This window comes from Sminthopsis crassicaudata, chromosome 3 (genome assembly GCF_048593235.1).
Source record: "Sminthopsis crassicaudata isolate SCR6 chromosome 3, ASM4859323v1, whole genome shotgun sequence".
NCBI lineage: Eukaryota > Metazoa > Chordata > Mammalia > Dasyuromorphia > Dasyuridae > Sminthopsis > Sminthopsis crassicaudata.
The window spans coordinates 566,338,527-566,358,539 of NC_133619.1; the positions used below are offsets into that span (position 1 = coordinate 566,338,527).

General features: G+C 33.8%; 1 protein-coding gene across 4 annotated transcripts in view; it reads right to left on the reverse strand.

Moving 5' to 3' along the window:
• CAB39L (calcium binding protein 39 like) overlaps positions 1-20,013 on the reverse strand; it is a 151,415-nt gene that overhangs the window by 51,537 nt on the left and 79,865 nt on the right. For all 4 annotated transcript variants that reach the window (XM_074304762.1, XM_074304764.1, XM_074304763.1 and 1 more), the window contains 3 exons: positions 17,444-17,589; positions 10,097-10,261; positions 2,756-2,874 (listed from right to left, as the gene is read on the reverse strand). In XM_074304762.1, coding sequence (XP_074160863.1) covers positions 2,756-2,874; positions 10,097-10,261; positions 17,444-17,545 — 386 coding nt within the window. In that variant the 5' untranslated portion in view covers positions 17,546-17,589. The remainder of the gene's footprint in view (positions 1-2,755; positions 2,875-10,096; positions 10,262-17,443; positions 17,590-20,013) is intronic.

The window sequence follows — 20,013 nt, forward strand, 5'->3', positions numbered from 1 at the left end:
ATAATTAGAAGTAATCATTTACTAATTTTTCTTTCTTGCCTAGGTATCAAGAATGAATGCATAATTTATAAACTTTATGTTATACCTGACTTTGTAATACAGTAAACCATCACAGTGGGGTCTGTTGTACACACATATTGATGTGTAAATAATCAGTGAATAATGCTGTATTACTTATTAAGCTTAAGAACCTGGGAATATTTTCTACATACAATGAGTTAAAAGGTAAGAACAATTATTCAAGCTAGCACTACAACAACCACAGTAAGTATAACACAGGAAATGACTAGAAGGAAATCTGCCCACTTAACAACAGAGCTCACATTATGCGGAGGAAAAAAAAATGACCTTTGTTATTACTGCTGGAGGCAAACTATGTCAGGCAGTACTGGAAAATTTTTGTATGATGCCATTCAATAAACACTAGGCCTCCTTAGCATAGTTACTTCTGAATTATTTCTGTTTTTTACCAGGAAGCATGTTTGCTTTTAAAATAAGAATTTCTGGGGGGGGGAAATAAATTTCAATATCCTTTGATATATTTTGAGTGTAATAATAACCAGGGTATCAGGTGAGGTCCTTTTGAAATTATCCAACAAGAATGATTCTCTTAAGACTGGTACATAATTTAACAAACTGATATATTAAATTATGTTGGAAAAATGCAGGAAAAATAATTACGGGATACCAGACTGCCCAAAAGATATATATTGAGGTAAGGATGAAGTGTGTCATATCTTCTTTAAGCTAAATTTGGTTTTATTTTGCTTGGATTAATGTAAAAAATGTTTAAAGAAATATTAGATAGTGTAATATTAAGTTACTTCTGATTTCAAGGAATGATTCTGTAACATTCTTAGTATTTAAAAACACATTAAAAAAACCCATTAAGGTGCCTTGAATTTTCAATTAGATTTCTGACAACTTTAACATTTAGTTAATCCATAAAAAAAAGTTGGCCTCTAGAAAAGGATTTTTCTCATAGAGTTGAAGTTGTAAACCCAAAGAGTTTCAGATTACTAAACCATATGAACCTAGGAAATTAAAACAAAAATGACATGCATTCTAAAAAGGTTTGGATGCTGTCTACTTAATATGACTTCAGCCTCAAAAATGAAATCCTTTATTTTTATTGTAGAGGATACAAGATAATATTCAATAGCAAGATTTAATATTCTTTCCTAGGATCAGGAATAAGGTCCATTTATATTTAAAATACAGAATTTTAGCTTTGTGACCCTGGGAAAGTCACTTAATCCCAATTGCCTCAGCCAAAAAAAATAAATAAAATAAAATACGGAATTCCCATTCCTGAATTCCATCTCCTATACCTTACTGTGCTCTTACTCATCTTTATTAGATAAAAATGGGCCTCCTTTTGTACTAACCCTACACCTTAAGAGATGCTAATTTTCATAATTTTCATAAATTTAAATTAGGTTAAAAGTCTAAGCATGATTCATAGGAGTAATCTAATAAATGGGAATAATATGCATATTTTCTATAAAATTGAAATACATAAAATATATAACATTTAACTGTACATCTCTCTAAATAATCTATTCAAATGAGAGTGATTGTTAGTAAATATTGAGCTATAATAAATACAAATAATAAAAGGAATTTAGATATTTCAAAATTAAGGAAAATTCATGCTGAAATCCTTTTAGTAGTTCAGTCAGGAGGCAATTAATTGATCCTAGATTTTAAAAAAGAAGCAGTATGAAGCCCATTATACTTTGAATAAAATAACTGATTATAATTTTTCTCCTTATATCTAATCCTAAACTGTCCTTTTATAATTTCTACCCACAGTTCCTGGTTCTGCCTTTTAAAGGCAAACAGTATCAGTTTTATTTCCTTCCATAAAACAGACTTGGAATAATATATATCAGCTATTATGCCTTAACCTCACCCTTATACTTTGTTTCTATCTCTTTTTTTTTGTTTGTTTGTCTCTCACATCTACCCATCTACCTGTATACATGTTGCATTCCCATAAAAAAATCTAAGTTCTATGAAGGTAATTTTTAAATCTTTGCTTCCCCAGGGGTCCAGCCCAAAGTAAGTATTTAATCAATGTTTGTAGAATTTAAAGATATTGTCTGGTGCCAAGGCTTGTCTTACTAGATATAGGGGGTGTAGCAGAAAAATCTGTCATCCTAGAGTTCTGTAATTCTTATCAGTTTGAGCTTTTTGAAACTTAAGATTAGCTAAAGGACCCAATGAATTACAAAAGCATATGAGTATAAAAAGAGAACCTGAAACTACAGTTAAGTGACCTGAGAAGACCAGATAACTGATTATCCACAGGTCCAGTGTGTCCCATTTATTTCTGTAGCATACTACAGATACTATGATGTTTCAGGACTACTGGAATATGTACTTAGTATCTAAATTCTTATATAGATAGCCACTAAATAAGTATTTATGACAATGGCATGTGTCCTGACTTGTAAAAATGTTAATATTTGAGATGAGGCAAATTCAGTATACCACTAATATGACAACTATTCTATAACCAAAATATTGGTGTTTTTTTTTCTCCTCCCCTGAGGCTGGGGTTAAGTGACTTGCCTAGGGTCAAACAGCTAGGAAGTGTTAAGTGTCTGAGACCATATTTAAACTCCGGTCCTCCTGAATTCAAGGCTGGTGCTCTATCCACTGTGCCACCTAGCTGCCTCCTAACCAAAACATTGTAATGGAAAACATGTTATGTAAAGATCACACAAAAAACAAAACAAAAAAAACTTACCCTTTAAGAAGCATAAATAAGATATGAGGATGTGCACTAATGTATTCCACTGTAGGACTTCTAGTACCTATCTGTCTTCTCAATATGTTGTTAAAAATCTGGGTTACATCTTTTTTCCCCTGTTAAAAAAACAAACACGGCAAATTTGGTATGCAATTTTAAAAAGCAAATTGTACTTAATATAAAATCAATAATTCATATTTAATTCTCTTTATTCTTTGTATACTAAAATGCTCATGATTGTTGATGGTTGCTAAGTTCCTAATGGTCTAAGAAAAGGATAGACACTGAATAACCATGATTTTATTGTATTATAAAAAAACCATTATACATAAAATTATTCAAGAGTTCATGCTGATTATCCTTGTTCCAAAAACACAATTTTATAGTGAAAGAGATAATCTAAAAAACAGAGATATTGAAGTGGTCCCTCTCTGGTGAACTTGCATCCATATCAATATAGCCAAGAGAAAATAGAAGTGCATAACTTGAGAAAAATAGCTGCAAATAAATTTATTATTTTTTTTCTCTTTTCTACATAATCAAGATTCATAATCATCTGATTGTGGTCTTAGTCCTTCTATCACTTCCTTTTTACTCAGTCCTTTTCCTTCTTCTTTGATTTAAATATAGACCTAGTAATACTGCTATATTCCTTGGTGAAATAGTATGCATAGTCAATTAATTTGGAGGGCATGGTTCAAACTTGTTTTCCATATATTTACATCCCTACCAACAGTGCATCAATGTACCTGTTTACCTGTAACCTGTTCAATGTTTGTCATTTTCCTTTTTTTTTTTTTTTTTTTGTTTTGTTTTGTTTTTTTTGGTCAACTTAGCCAATCTGATGGGCTAAGGGTCCTCAGAGTTTGAATGTCTGCTTGTTACAGAGTTATTAATTCCTTCTTTTCACAGTTCTCTAGATTTGCATGGATTTTTTTTTTTGGTACTGGTTGATGTTTTCTTTGATTTCTTTATCCAGCTTTAGTTCATGAATAGTAGTTTCATGCTGAACAACTAAGCAATCACTGTGTAAGTGCTTGGTGAATGCTGAACTAAATTAATAAAAATTATCAGTAACATAATTATGACAATTTTAATCATTGCCAACTTAATTCAAAGCCCAAATTGATCTATGACTTCACTGCTCTGTGTGTTTTCTTGAGCACTGTGGATTGCCATAATCCATATCTGCGGCTTGTGCCTTCCAAGATAGTTGACATCTTCTTCACTTTCTTTTGACACTATAGGTACCAATGTAGTACTTTGGATGCCTATTTGACACTCACACTATGTTAATAGTCTACTTTGTATTCTAGCACACATCTTCCTGATGACAATCTTTATTTCAATACTTCAAAATTTTTTTTATTTGTTATGTTGCAACTTGATCATATTCTCTACAAATCTCTCCACAGTCCTTTTGTGTGATACATATTTTTAACTTCTCAGAGTGTACTGACTCATAGTTATGTAATAACACCAGTAAAATATTGGCATTAAAAATATGCCTCTGTTTCTGAAAGAAGTTTGGAGTCATTAAAGGAGCTTTGTAATTTCTCAAAGGCAATAGTCTATTGTTCTCCTGTTTAATTCTGGGTCCAAATCACTGTCCATTTGAACTATTTGTCCCAAACATACATACTGATGGACAAGCTCTACAAATGCCTATTTAACTCTGTAATAACCTGGCGACAGACATTCTTTATCCACTTAATTTTCTTGTGTGGGTAGTTAGGGGAAACTCTTGAGTGGTTACAGATATCATTTAGGGAGTTCTGTAATGTTCTAGGGCTTGATAGAACAAGCACAGTCAGCAGCAAACAACTGGAGCATGTTATTATCCATGGGGAATCCTACTTCAGCATGGACTTTGCACTAGATATGCCCCTTAATGTGACTAACATTACTGGTGAACTATAACTACTTAACATTAACGATCAAAGAATTACTAAATAAGACTGTCACTGTTATCATACCTTTCAATGAATCTTGACCAATTTTGATTTATACATGGGAGGTCCCTTGTCAGAAGAGATATTTTTAATGCTGCATTTTCCTTTAATAAACCAAAAGCTTTTCATAATCAACAAATAATAAGCAATGGAATCTTGAATTCTCTACAACTTTCAGTTTATTGTGTGATAGTAAAGATATGGGTTTATATTACTTCTGGAAACCTACCTTTTCTATACTAATAGTAGCATCTAGGATGCCCTTAATAGGTACAGATACTCAAAATTTTTTATATGAATGGAAAAGTAGACATATAAATAAGTCATAGTTGATATTTTTTCGGTTCTTATTTTTCACTAATAAGATCTGACTTAGGTACTCACAATATAACCAAGCACAGTTCTAGGACTCATGATGAAACATGCTATCCACCTCCAGATAGAGATGTGATTTACTCAAAGGTACAAAATGAAGCATTTTTTAAACATAGTTAAAAGGGAATTTCTTTTGTTTGATTCTATCTATCCATCCATACACACACACACAAATACATACACATATATACATATAGTTATCAAGGTCCCTCTATGAATAAGAAAAAATTTTTTTTTGCTAAAACAGAGGGTAAACAGCAACCTGTGTTGTAACTTAATAGTGGAAAATAGACCATAACCATTTTATTTAATCAAGTATAAATGATATAGTTATGCCATATAAATGCATAAAACTATAAATGATGTATTTATATCATATAAAATACCCAAAATCAACTGAATTGGTAACATAATAATAACCAAAAAAGTATAAAAATGATTCAGTAGTTGAAGGATTAAAAACAGATATAGCATCATAAAATACTTCACTCTCTCCCCTTTGCAATCCATCTTCCTTAGAGATGACAAAGTGATCATCCTGGAACAAAGACCTGACCACCACTGCCACCACTCTCCTACTCAATTATCTTCAATGGTTCACTATTGTTTCTCAAATAAATATGAAATTTTCATCTTGTATTTAAGGCCCCTCCACAACCTGGCCCCCAAATACTTGTCCAGTCATTTCATATCAATCCCTTTCACTCTTGCTTTCAAACTATGCTGTTAGTAGTTCTTCATATGTAATGTTCTCTCACTCCTATGCCTTTGTCTAGGTCTGGAATGTACTCTCTTCACCTTCCTTGCTGAAATCCCTAGCTTCTTTCATTATATATATCAGCCTATATGAAGCCTTTTCTTATTCCCCTCAGGTATTAGCAGATTTAATGTTAACTAGCTGTTATTACAACCAGCTATTAGAAATTAGTCACTATTGTAACCATTATAATGGTTATGCCCTCTTGAAATATTTCAAATTATATATAATTTGTATTTACTCATCTGTCTACATGCATGTGTGTGCTACCTCTTTTCTCCATCTCCCTTATGGAATATAAACTTCTTAAAGACAGGGACATTTTTCTCTGTCTTCTTGTCTTAATTACTTAGCACAGTGTCCTCCCTGCAAGTAATAGGCATTCAAAAGGAGGTTTTCCAGTGTATTTTCACAGGAATCCTTGAGAAGGCATTTAAGGAGCCTAAATTGTACTGCTTGTTGGAAAATTTCCTAATAGCAGTCACAGATATTATAGATCAAGTAACTAGTCACTATTAAACTTAAACACAAGCCTCCTGCTTTCTTGAACTACCATTTAATCAGTACTTGCTAAGCTGTTAGGAACCTGACATTATACAGAACATATCTGCTCTAGAATATAAAACATGAGCCAATCCCTATTTGCATTTTTTCCATGTTTATATTTTTTCCCAATTCCAAAACATTCTTCTTTTTTTTAATTCCCTGGATTTTTAAATTCTTTGTTCTTCACTATTTTGTTGCTTTACAATATAAAAAAAATCTCAGTGTTTTGGGCCTGAACTAAAACACACTATAGAATTTTTATCCCAACTCCACTTTTTCATGCCTTTCTATTTCAGCCATGTAACCTGAGCACTGAGTTATAATAATGGAGCATAAAAGTCACAGTATGTACTGATTTCTTTCTCCCCCCTTTACTGGCCATTATAAAAGCTTAATCCAATGTAATAAAGTAATGGGACTCTTTAATCTCTAATCCTTAATATGTTTGCTAACCAACCACATAAATTTCACAGCTCTTGGAAGGTCTCACTTTAAGATAATCTATCTTTTCAAATGATGTTACCATTGTTCAAAATAGTTTTAGAATTCCTTCAGAACTGCCTTCAAAGATAATTCACCAGCTATATGAGAAAATCTAAATCAATCAATTAGAATAATCCTTTATGATATGTTAGTATATTATTAACCCATACATACATAATCTATATTATATTTTGTTACATACTGTATCAAATATACATGATCTATTATAGTTATAAATGTTTTCAGAGAATAAATCTTATTGGAAATTTGTTTTTTGAGTTTTGGTTTCTCTGCTGTCAATTTAGTGATTAAAAGAAAAAAATTAGTTTTACCACTTTAAGAAAAAAAAAACACCTCTCAGATTGGCCAAGATGACAGGAAAAGATAATGATAAATATTGGATGGGATGTGGGAAAACTGAAACACTAATACATTATTGGTGGAGTTGTGAACTGATCCAACCATTCTGGAGAGCAATTTGGAACTATGCCCAAAGAGCTATCAAACTGAGCATTTGAATCTTTGGACCTTTGGTTTATATCCCAAAGAAATCATAAAAAAAGGGAAAAGGACCCACATGTGGAATGCTTGTAGCAGCTCTTTTTGTAGTAGCAAGGAACTGCAAACTAGGGAGATGCCCATTGGTTGGGGAATTGCTAAATAAATAATGATATATGAATGTAATAGAATATTATTGTTCCATAAGAAAAGATCAGCAAGATAATTTCAGAAAGGCCTGAAGATATTTACACAAACTGATGCCAAGTGAAGTAAGCTGAACCAAGAGAACATTGTTCAGAGCAACAACAAGATTATGTGATGATCAACTGTGATGGACTTGGTATTTCTCAATGATGAGATAATTCAGGCCAATTCCAATAAACTTGTGATAGAGAGAGCCATCTGCATTCATATAGAGGACTGTGGGGACTAAATGTGGATATTTTCATTTCTTTTCTTGTTTGCTTGCTTGTTTTAAAAAATTTTTTTTCTTCTTTTGATCTGATTTTTCTTTTGCAGCATGATAAATGTAGAAATATGTTTAGAAGAATTGCACATGTTTAACCTATACTGGATTATTTGCTGTTTAGGGGAGAGACAGAGAAAAATTTGGAGCATAAGGTTGAATGTTGAAAAATACTTTGCATGTATTTTGAAAAATAAAAAAAATCTACTATTATTATTATTATAGCTTTTATTTACAAGATATATGCATGGGTAATTTTTCAGCATTGACAATTGCAAAACCTTTTGTTCCAATTTTCCCCTCTTTCCCCCTACCCCCTCTCCCAGATGTCAGGTAGGCCAATACATGTTAAATATGTTAAAGTATATGTTAAATACAATATATGTATAAATATCCATACAATTATTTTGCTGCACAAGAAGAATCAGATTTTGAAATAATGTACATTTAACCTGTGAAGGAAATAAAAAAATGTAAGCGAACAAAAATAGGATTGGAAATGCTATGTAGTGGTTCACACTCATTTCCCAGAGTTCTTTTGCTGGGTGTAGCTGGTTGAATAAATGGAACTGATTTGGTTCATTTCATTGTTGAAGATGGCCCCATCCATCAGAATCGATCATCATATAATATTGTTGTTGAAGTATATAATAATCCCCTGGTCCTGCTCATTTCACTCAGCATCAGTTCAGGTAAGTCTCTCCAGGCCTTTCTGAAATCTTTCTGCTGGCCACTTCTTACAGAACAATAATATTCCATAATATCTATATACCACAATTTATTCAGCCATTCTCCAATTGATGTTTCCAGTTTCCATCTAGCCACTATAAAAAGAGCTGCCACAAATATTTTTGCACATATGGATCCCTTTCCCTTCTTTAAGATCTCTATGGGATATAAGGCCAGTAGAATCACTGCTGGATCAAAGGGTATGCACAGTTTGATAATTTTTTGAGCATAGTTCCAAATCGCTCTCCAGAATGGCTGGATGTATTCACAATTCCACCAACAATGTATCAGTGTTCCAGTTTTCCCACCCCTATAACATTCAGCAATATCTTTTCCTGTCATCCTAGCCAATCTGACAGGTGTTGTACTATTATTATTTTTTAAATAGTTTATTCTTTCTTGGTCTTATATAGTTTTTTTCTCTCTCCTTTCCTTCCCTCTGTTCCTTATTCACTTGGCTTAGCTTCTTTGCTCCATAACTCATCATTTTGAAGATACCAAAAATTGGCCTTGGAGGGAGAAATCTGACAGAAGGCATATCAAGAAGCAGACTGACAACATTATTTGAATGCTATTTGCCTGTTCAATTATAGGTGCATCTGACTGAGCCCTTTTATAAAAGTAAATTATCTTAAATAAATCTTCTATTAGATAAAGTATTGCTTATGCCATATTCTCATTTTTGTTATATCACAATAAAGGATATTCATAATGATGACTCAATAGTCAATAATGGTTAAATTATCTTTCTTATTTACTTTCCTAAATTATCTTAGGAAGGAAAGCAAGTGTATAGAACATTTAAGGAAGATTTCAAAAAAAAAATTTTTAAATCTAGCATTGAAAGCTCAATTATATGGTCCAACAGATTATTTGCCATGATTTAGTGCATGAATATTCTGGTAGATGATTGGTAGGTAATAGATAAAACCATATGCTGAGAACTTACTGATAAAATCTGTTTAGGATCTCTCCATTTCTGAGAATTCAATTGAGCTACAGAGATTTACTTGTTATACAAGCCAGCAGTCTTAACAGTAAGCTAATATTTGAACTAGCAAAATAAACCAAGACTCCTGTCTTGCAAACTAGTGGATTTTTTTTTCAGTAAGCTGAAATGCATTTATTCATTAGACAGAGAGAAGTAGGTGAACTACGTGACATGTAGGACAGTGCCTGCATTTACTAAGTTTAGGAGTTTATCAAGTAACAATATAGCTTCCTATTTCTATGTGGTTTGGATTTTTGTTTTTTGTTAAGTTTTCTTTTAGTCCAGGAAAGTATTAAAAACTTAAAACTGAAAATAGTCCTTCAGTTTAATATTAGTGCTTACTAATTATTAGTAAATTATACATAATACACGAAGATAATATAACTATATAAAAAATTTAGGGAGATTTGAGTTTTCCCCAGCTTTAATCTGTTTAGCTGAAAGAAGTTAAAGATTAGGAAATCACAGGAAATTAATTGATTATCATATTCAAACTAAACCACTCAAGTAACCCACTGCGACAGATATCTCAACTTACCTCAAAGTCTATCAGCTGCAGGTCAGCTATCAGGGTTACAAGCAGTCCGCTAGTATACAGTTCTTGGGCTAACTGAGCCACAGCTTCTGTGGGTGGTTCCTTATCATTTGTACCACAAAGAATTTCCTTCATTGCTTGTAGTGACTTAGATACTTCTTCTGAAGCCTGGTAATCAAAGAACACATTAAGAATATTAAATTTTAAAAGGAATGAAATATTCAGACAACACAATTCAACTGTTGATATGACTGCTAAGAAAGCTAACACAAATCTAGGCTGTAGGAATAAATGTCCCAGTTACTAGAGGAATTATTTTACTTTACCCTTTTCTAGTCAGATAACATCTGAAAAACTCTGCTCACTTCTCAACACTTTATTAAAGAAATCTTGATAACCTTGCTTATCCTGTAATTCCTAGAGAAGAAACCTATGTCATATGACATGGGTCATATAAGGAAGAACTGAATAAATGGAATATTTAGCTTAAAGAGAAGACTTGAAGAAGACTTGATGGGTTGTACACATCTAGGACCAATAGGTAAAAGCTACAGACAAAGGAGATTTCAGCTTTAAAAAAAAAAGGAATAACTTCCCAACAATCAGATCTATTCAACAACGTCAAAGATAGCCCTCATGAAATTGTGAACTTCTCATAACTAAAAGTAATTGTACAGGTAATAACCAAAAGGAAGGGATTACTCTCTATATAGAGAGGGTTAAAAGTTAAACTACTAAGGGCTATTCTAATTCTAGGATCTCATCAAATAAGAATGAAGAATTTCAAGGTTAATTCCTAGGACAGTAATTTAATATTCATAGTTCTATCATGACAAACCATTCTGCCACTGCATTTTTCTCCTCTGTTATCAACCCCAAAAGCCCAATTATTTTTTCAACTATGTTCAAGATACCCAGATCATTCAATTTTTCTTTTTGTGGAATGATATAATCTTAAAATTGGAAATGACATCAAAAGTCAATTGGTTCAACCCCAAAACATAAATCCTTTTTATAGTTATAACTGTTTCACTTCCCTACTCACTAAATCGCAGTGGTTCACTATTTCTTCTGAGATACAATATCAACTTTTCTATTTATCCTTTTGTTATGCCACAATCTCCTTGAGCTGTTCTATCTCAGTTTCCCTGCACTAGTTTCCCTTATTGTCCTGACTGAGTTTCCCTGAATTGTTCTGTCTCAGTTTCCTTAACTGTTCTGCCTCAATCCCCTTAAGTTGTAAAACCCCTCTGGTTCATTAAGACTGAGGAACATTTGCTGTAAGGTAATAAATTGTCAATGGGAGATGAGGAGCAGATCAGACATCCTGACTCCTAGCTCCCTCTGCCTTCAAAGAATTTGTGACACTGCCCCTCTAAAATATTCCAAGAGATAAGACCATCCTGGATACTTCAATTGACATCCTTATTTCTGTTTATTCCAACATCCTGACTCTGGCTTTTCAGTAAGATTTTATTGCTCTCTCCTTCCTGACAGAATCAAAAGGCTCTGTAAGAACTTTTCACACTCTTCTTTTCTTTGTTGAAAACTATAAAAGGGTTTGATATTCTCCCATTCGTCACTGGATACTATGAGACAAGAGTCCTGACCAGTCAATTAAACTCTCCAATTAATAAAATATTAAAAACTCTCTAATCTCTATCTTGCCTCAGTTTCTCTGGCATTACACTTTAAATCTTCATGACATCACTCCCCCAAAATCTAACCTCCTTTCTCCTTCTCCTACCCAGTCAGTTTTTTTCTCTAACCCTTATACATGAGATTCCATCTTCCCATATTTGCACTGAACTTCATATCTAGAATGCACTTCTTTTTCTTCCCCAATAGATTCCTTTCTTTAAAACAGTGTAAAAGCACCATTTTCTGAGGGGAGCCTTTTTTTGATTTCCCCCAACTGTGTGCCTTCTCTCCTGAACTTGTACTCATCCATTTTGCCTTTATTCTTCTTCACTCAATCTGTATTAATAAATGTTACTTATTGTCTCCCATGTTAGAACATGAGCTTTTTGAAAGTAGAGATTGTTTCATTCTTTGTATTTGAATTTCCAGCACTGAGTACAGTGTCTGGCATTTAGCAGGGGCTTAATGTTGGTGTTTAGTCATTTTTTAGTTGACTGAAAACTTTGACCCTAAGCTTTCTTGGCAGAGATACTGGTGAGGCAAACAGAGTGAAGGGATTTGCCCAAGGTCAACCACCAGCAAGTATCTAAAGCCAGATTTGAACTCCAGAATATGAGTTTTCTTGACTCCAAGCCTGGTATTCTATCCATTATACCATCTGCTTAATAAATGTTTTGTCTTGATTCACAATTATCTCTGACAAGTGGCCATCCAAACTCCATTTTTTCCCAGTTAAATTTTAAAAAACACTTATTAGACCTACTATGTGTTGTCATCCTGATCTCTATCTGGCCATTGCTACCAGATGGCTCTGAAGGAAAAACTGAGGCAAGTGACCTTGCATAACCCTCCTTCTTTTAAATCCAACTCACTTGCATGCCATGGCATCCCCTCCCTGATGTCATGGTCCTCTTTGAGCTGCCCCACTGGGAATCCAACTGGAATCAGCCAGCTGGACAACGTTTCTTATTTCTTCTATCTCTTCCCTTCCCTCTATACACAGAGGGTATCATAGCTTTGCCCAAATGAATATAAATTTGATCCCTGAAACCTTGCAAGATATCTTGGGGTTCATGGACTAAATATTTTTTTAAAGAACTATGCCTTAATCTCAAATCACTGTGGCTCTCATTGATTAGCAAATAATAGGTCCCAAATCAAGCTCCAATCAGTCATTATTTGGATCCTCATTGGTTCAGAGTGAATGTAAATGGCAATTGTTTCTGTTTGGACAGAAACCCTGAGGATTTTCCTCTCTCAGATTGATATTATTATTTTGACCAGATAAAAGAGGCCATTGGATGCTATAGTCCTCTTTGAGAATGACGAACAAATTACAAGTTTCAGGAGAAAAACATCAAAAGCATAATCTCTGGAGTTTAAGGACTTTTTAGTCTACTGTGAAGATTCAACAACTAAACATATGAATAAACACAATTTAACTCAAGAAGAGGAGAAAATACAATTATAGGGATCAGGAAAGAAAACCTGATTTGAACCTTGAAATGAGTTTAGGATTTAAAAAGGTAAAGTTAAGGGAAGAACAGAAATAGGACAGGTAGTAGGAAGGGTCAGTAAGGAAACAATGAAAACATTAATAAGAGTATATACTAATAAGAATAAGATTTATACAGTAAGAAAACTTGGGAACCAAAAGGAGAGTAGTATGACAGGAGAACGTCTGTTGAAGATAAATGAAAGGCAAAAACAGAAACAAGTGTAAACTGTTTATCTGAACAAAAAGGAAAAGAGTGGGAGGAGACATCTTATAAGCCTGGCATGATTCAGGAGAGTTAAGGAACTTCAATTATCCAGACCTCTGCTGGAGCTCTCTTTGTCCAAAGCAGAGAAATTAATAATTTATTTTACTCTTCTTAATGATCATTTATTTCAAAAGATGGAGAAAATAATAAAGGGAATGCTTAGCTTGAATGTGATTCATATCAAAAGGTAAGAATGGAACCTTAGGGAAAAGTGACCCTCAGAGTTTATGATAGCATACCAAACATGGTTTGATATGAACCCTAGGGCTCAGAGGAAGGGTGAGAAGGATCTCATACACTAACAGTCTACAAATGTTATCAGCCCTCAAAATGAAAAAAATTCTCAAGAACAAAATAAGAACACAAAAAGTTTAAGAGGAGGAAATATGAGAGAAGCTTGAAGATGTATATGTATGAACAAGGAATCCAAACAACTTTGATTTTGTGATTGATTGAGAAAGAAAAAAACAGAAGATAGAAACAAAGTCAAGTAACAGAGGGTGAATAAAAAAGTATAGCATAATACTTTAATAATGTTAGCTCATAATGAGATAAGGCTAGTGGGGAAAGCAAGGCACAACAAAAGCTACATGGCTTTTTAAAGCTGAATTAAGAGACTCAAAAAAAAAAAAAGCTCAGAATTCTTCATGTGGATGAGACTATGATGTGTGATAACAAGGGGGTGACAGAGTTGCTTAAAAAAAGTTCCGTGAGTTTTGGTGAACTGCAATTTCAAAGTGAGTTAATAGTGTGAAAAGAAAGCCCAAAAAGTCATTGTGAGTTTGGGCTGCACAGAGCAAGATACATCTTCCAGGAATCACAAAATGAGAGACAGACTTGCTCTATTCAGTCCTTATCATTCCCCAGAAAAAAAGATATGTGGTCATTCTTGAACATCCCATCTCAGGAGGGACACTGATAAGCTATAGTGCATCCACAAGACCACCACAACATGGGCACCTTGCACATAAGGATTGGCTGAATTAGGAGTATTTAGCCTGCAGATGGGAAGACTTACAGTGTCCCACAGACACTATCTAAAACAAACCTTATGATCTTTATCTCTAAACTTACCATTCTGAACTTTTCTCTGTTCTCAAGGATATTGCCATGTTCTAATTACCCAGGTTCATACTCACAAAATCATCAACAATTACTCTCCTTACCTTTTGTATTCAAAGAATTGTGTTCAGGTAATGTTTATTACCTTGCATGTAATTCTGTATATACTTAAATGTGTTCATCTTCCTCAATACAATATAAGTTCTTTGAAAACAGGGCCTTGTTCGTCATTCTCTCTATATTACCCAGCATAGTGTCTAGGATGTAGCAACTGCTTATTAATGGATTGACTGAAATGATAGCTGTCTTCAAGGATTTAAAGGGCTGGGGAATTTAGAAGAGAATCTCCCTCCAATATGAAAATCGTAACATTTATTTAACCACAGAAATGGGAGCAATTGGTAGAAGCTGCCAAGAGACAAATTAAGCTGGCTATAATGAAAACAATTCAAATCATTAGAATCATCCAAAAATGGAAAGGGTTTCCTTAGGATGTGGGAGTTCTCCTTCATTGGAGATCTTTTATCAAAGTATGGCTGGCTGGCAATTGGGAGTGTGCTACAGAATGCTCTGCTTTTTTCAGAGACCTGTCACTTTATATGGCTCCAGAACTGTGGGGCATTTAGTTCAGTTCATAGAAAAGCAAAAACCAAATGTTTACATCAAAGGACAGTAAGTAGGCCAGTATTGCTGGACTGTAAAGTACATGCAGGGGAGCAAGGTGGATTCTATTAAGGAAGTAAGGCAGGAGCCAGGCTGGGAAGGTTTTTAAATTCCCAGCTAAGGAGTTTATTTTTTATCCTAAAGGGAACAGGGAGCTCCCAAGGGGCATGCGAAGTTCCTTAGGGAATCAATCATGGAATTTGAGAGCTGGAAGAGAAATGGACAGTCATCTAGTCCAAACCAGACATTAAAGGAATGGGAAAATGTAAGCAATTAGAAGAAGCTAAGTGGCTTGCCTGGGATCATAGAGCTAGTAACAATCTGAGGTTGGATTTGAACCCCAGACTTCCAGCAAGCTGTCTTTTGTGAGCAGAACCCAACCTAAAGTCCAGAGTCAAAAAGGAGGCTGGAAGAATGAAGAGTATCATTTCTTTAGGACAGGGAACTCTTGAGTGATAAAAGTGTGGACCATGAGATCAGCACTTTCTCAGTACTTTATCTTCCTAAAAAGGAATCCAAATCATTGAGAGGTTAAGCAGCTTTTACCCAGGATCTTATAACCAATAAGTAAAAGAGGCAAGACTTGCCTCTTGCTCTTATCCCAAGCCAGCTTTCTATTCACTATATCACAGTGCACATGATAGGTAATTAATATTTATTGAACAAATGCATGGGTGCATGTTTGAGAGTGAAGTTAACTTTTTCTGTAATCTAAATAATTGAGTTTGGTTCTATAATGAGTTCTTGTAATATTTTCTTTAGAGAGGTCTTTGATACAATGCCGGTCATCTTGAAGACCTTTCTAAAATGCTTTAGTAATTAAAATTCCAATGTGGGTGTGGGGGTCTTTTTTGTAGGGGCCATGTCACTCTGGGGTCCATAAAATGAGCAAAAATTTAAGTTCATCTACTCATGGTTTCTCTTGGATCTTGAGAATGAATACCAGCACATAGTAGAGCAGATCTACATTCCAGAGGGTAAAGGAAGGAAAGACTATATCTAAATGCAGGTTTCTTCTCCTAGTATAGGAGATTTCCTGGGGCATCATAAACTTTGGGAATTGTCTCATGGATAATCCAAACTGAGAAATATCAAAAGTTTTCAATATATAGTTACAGGTTCCTATTTGAGTCTTGTGTATTTCCTGTACTTCCCTTGACACAAAAGTTGTTCTAAGTCCTTTATATCTTGAGTGCTTATAGAAGAATTAGGGACTCTTTAAACCACTTTTGGAAAAAGCTAAACATAAACTATATCAGGAATGTATTAAGATTTTTTTCCGGAAACAACTCTAGGTATAAGCAATGCACCAAAGCAAGCAAATAATCCTCTTTAAGTTAACATTCTGAGATCAAATCCAGGGGTACAAAATGGGGGACGGGGGCATTGAGGGAGAGGTCCTGGGCCACAGATCACCTCAAGAAGACCTTTCTATAGCCAAAAAACTTAAATCTAAAAATAATCAAACTCAAATATATAATTGTAAAGTTCTGATCATTTTTCAGTTGTAATCCTTCTCTGGGAGGAGGTTTCTTTTCTGTATAATCTTTTCCTCTATGAGCAGGTTTCTTGGAGGCTTCTGGAGCCTCCAGTCAGCCTCCTCTTCTTCCTGAATCCTGGCTCTGAATCTCCTCCAGCTCTTGTACTTCCCCAATCCAGACTGCTCTCCAGGCTCAATGTTGCCTCTTTTTAATCCTCCCAGAGAATGGACTTGTGGGTACTCCCAGGGGCTTGTAGGAATTACTTATAACCAATGAACTTGTTCCTCTTAGAATTCCTAAGGTGTAAATAAACTCCCTTTAAAGGCCTGAGCCAAAGGTCTGAACCAGAGAATTGTTAAGTCAACCTGAGTTCTCACCTTGTAATTGTCCAGACAACCTAAGTTCTCACCTGGTAATACTAACATATAATAAGACCATGCTGACATATGATATTTGAAATTTTAACCAGGACTAGAAAAGATTTCAAAGTTTTAGTGAGTCAGATAAGTTTCATTTTAAAAAACAAGAAAACTAAGGACTAGGGAGATAAATGATTTGTTCAGAATCCTATAGAAAACCTGGAGCAGAAGTTGCACAGTAGGGATCTTCCAACAACACAGATGGGTGGTCTCCCAATACACAGAGTCAACTTCTAAGATTCATAAATCATCCATTCAATTAGTTTTATTCTTGGAATAAGTACATTAAAAAAATCATACTGTTATTTCATTACTCCATACCTTGTCTGTCTTTTTTTCCTGCTTTTCCAATATAGCCAAGTTGTCTTTCAGAGTTTTCACAATTTCTGCTGGATTTTTGTGTGATTTACTAAACAGAGGCATTTTTTTTTCATTCACTCACGGTTCTTCTAATTATGTATGGAATGCTTTAAATAAAAAAAAATTAAAAAAAATTTAACATACATTTTAACATATAAATTATGTAAAATATCCTCTAACTTTTAAAACACATTAATTTGATAGTTAACTAAGCATTTTCTAATTAAAATAATGATTTTATCAAGTTGTATACAAAAAAGTCAATTAACTGTTTTAAACGAGGTATTTTTAATAGTCTTACACTTTTAGGTTCTATTTAGGGTACTCCCCTGAAATAACAGCTTATTTATGTAGCATTACAAAATGTAAAGTTTCCTCAAAACAACTATGTGAAGTAGGTAATATAGGTACTATTATCCCCATTTTATGGTTGAGTTCAGTGAGGCTATTGTGGAGAGGTTTAAGTCATTTACTCAAAGTCATATAGCTGGTACTAGAAGTCAAAATGAGGTCCAACTTTCATTTCTTATAAAATAATAGAGCTGAAAGGGATTTCAGAGGCCATCTTCTCCAACCTCTTTATTTCAGATAAGGAAACCGAGGCCCCCAAAAAGGAGAGGGGCCCAATGTAACACAAATGGCAGATAGCAGAACCCAAGTCCAGCAATCTTCTTTACTAGAGTGAATGTTAGAAATGCTGTAAGGAGATGAAGCATTCTTACTTATAAAACTCCCTCTCTCTACCAAAAGAAGGTAGGGGCATTTCATGATTACCCAGAGTTAGTCTTCCCTTTGCTAAAACCCTTTGTCTTGTAAACTTTCTTTCTTTTTTTTTTTTTTTTTTTAATTAACAAGAATTTATTTACCTTGCCTCCTTGCCTCATTGGAGGGAAAAGATAAAGAAAAACCCACCCTTGTAACAACTATGTAGTCAGCAAAAAAAAAAAAAAAAAAATCGTGAAGTGGTTGTGTCCAAAAAAATGTTTCATTCTGCATTGTAAGCCATCTCTGTGGTTGACAAAAAGTGAAAAATTTTACTTTTAACAAAATTTGGCAGAATCCTTGCAATAAAATCTTGTTACATGGCTAGGAAAAAAACCCTAACTTACTAATGGTAAGTAATTAATAAGTAATAAACTAATAGACGTATGAGTTTATTTTTTAAAAAAGAATATGTTTTTCAGATAAATATTATTTCAAATTTAATAGTATTACAAACAACTTAGGACTAGATCATTAGACATGATTTTAATTGTGGCTCCAACCATAAGTATTTTTGTGACACTATCTCTCAGGTCCTCAGTTTTTTAATTTATAAAATGAAAGAGAAGATCAGACTAAATGATCTCTCAAGTCTCTTTATGTCTAATTAACTATGATTATAATTTTTGTTATCAATATTTTTGTAATTTTACAGTATCAGAGGTGGTGATAGGGAGAAGGCCTCATGCTCTCTAGGGTTATGATGTCAAACTTAAATAGAAACAGGGGTCACTAAATCACGCATAAGGATTCCTGTAGGCTGCACATTGACTTAGAAAATTAAATATTAATATTATCTCTATTTTATTGTATTTTTATTTATTTTGTCAAATATTCCCTAATTATATTTTAATGTGATTTGGGCACATTCAGGATTGTGTTGAAAGGAATGTTTCCCATATGTTTCACATCTATGTTTGAAGGATCATAGTTCAGTCACTTTAGATGTCATCCATAATGTTCTTAGAATAAGGTTTATAGAAAGAAGAAAAGGGAACAGCATTCCATTACCTTCAGAATATCCAAACCTCCAAAAAGATTTCTGGATGTTAACACAATTCTAATAGTATATCATAAGATCAATATAATTTGTATTTGAGAATTAACAAGCACTGTGGATGTAAAATAATCGAAGAGTATTACTAGAAAACCAACTGTCACAATGTCCCTCCTTGAGATTCTGCTAGAGACTATTAGGAAAATTGCTTGGGCCAGACATGGTGGCACACATCTATGTGTTCTAAGATTGGAGTATTGCTTGAATTTAAAAGTTCTTAGCTCTAGATCAGGTGTGCTCTAGATCAGGTGTATGCACCAAATCCCACACAAATATGGTAGGCTCCAGGGATTGGAGATTCACCAGACTATTTCCAGTTCAGTCATAATTTAAAGAATCTTAAATATTATTATTAATTTTTTATTAAGTCGTACATATACACACATCTGGAATATAAGATTCATGAAACAAGATAAACTACATTTGGTCAAACAGGAGATGGAAAGATTAAATATCAACATCCTGGATGTCAGTGAATTTAAATGAACAGGGGGAATTTAATTCAGGTGATCATTTCTTATACTGCTGTGGGCAAGAATCTCTTAGAAAACTGTGGAAAAGAAAAAAACTGTGAAAAAAAATTCTAAATAAAAAAAAATTTAATGCAAAAAAAAAAAGAATCTCTTAGAAAAAATGGAGTAGCTCTCATGGTCAACAAAAGGGTAAGAAATGCAAGATTCAAAAATCTCAAAAAATGACAAAATATTATCTG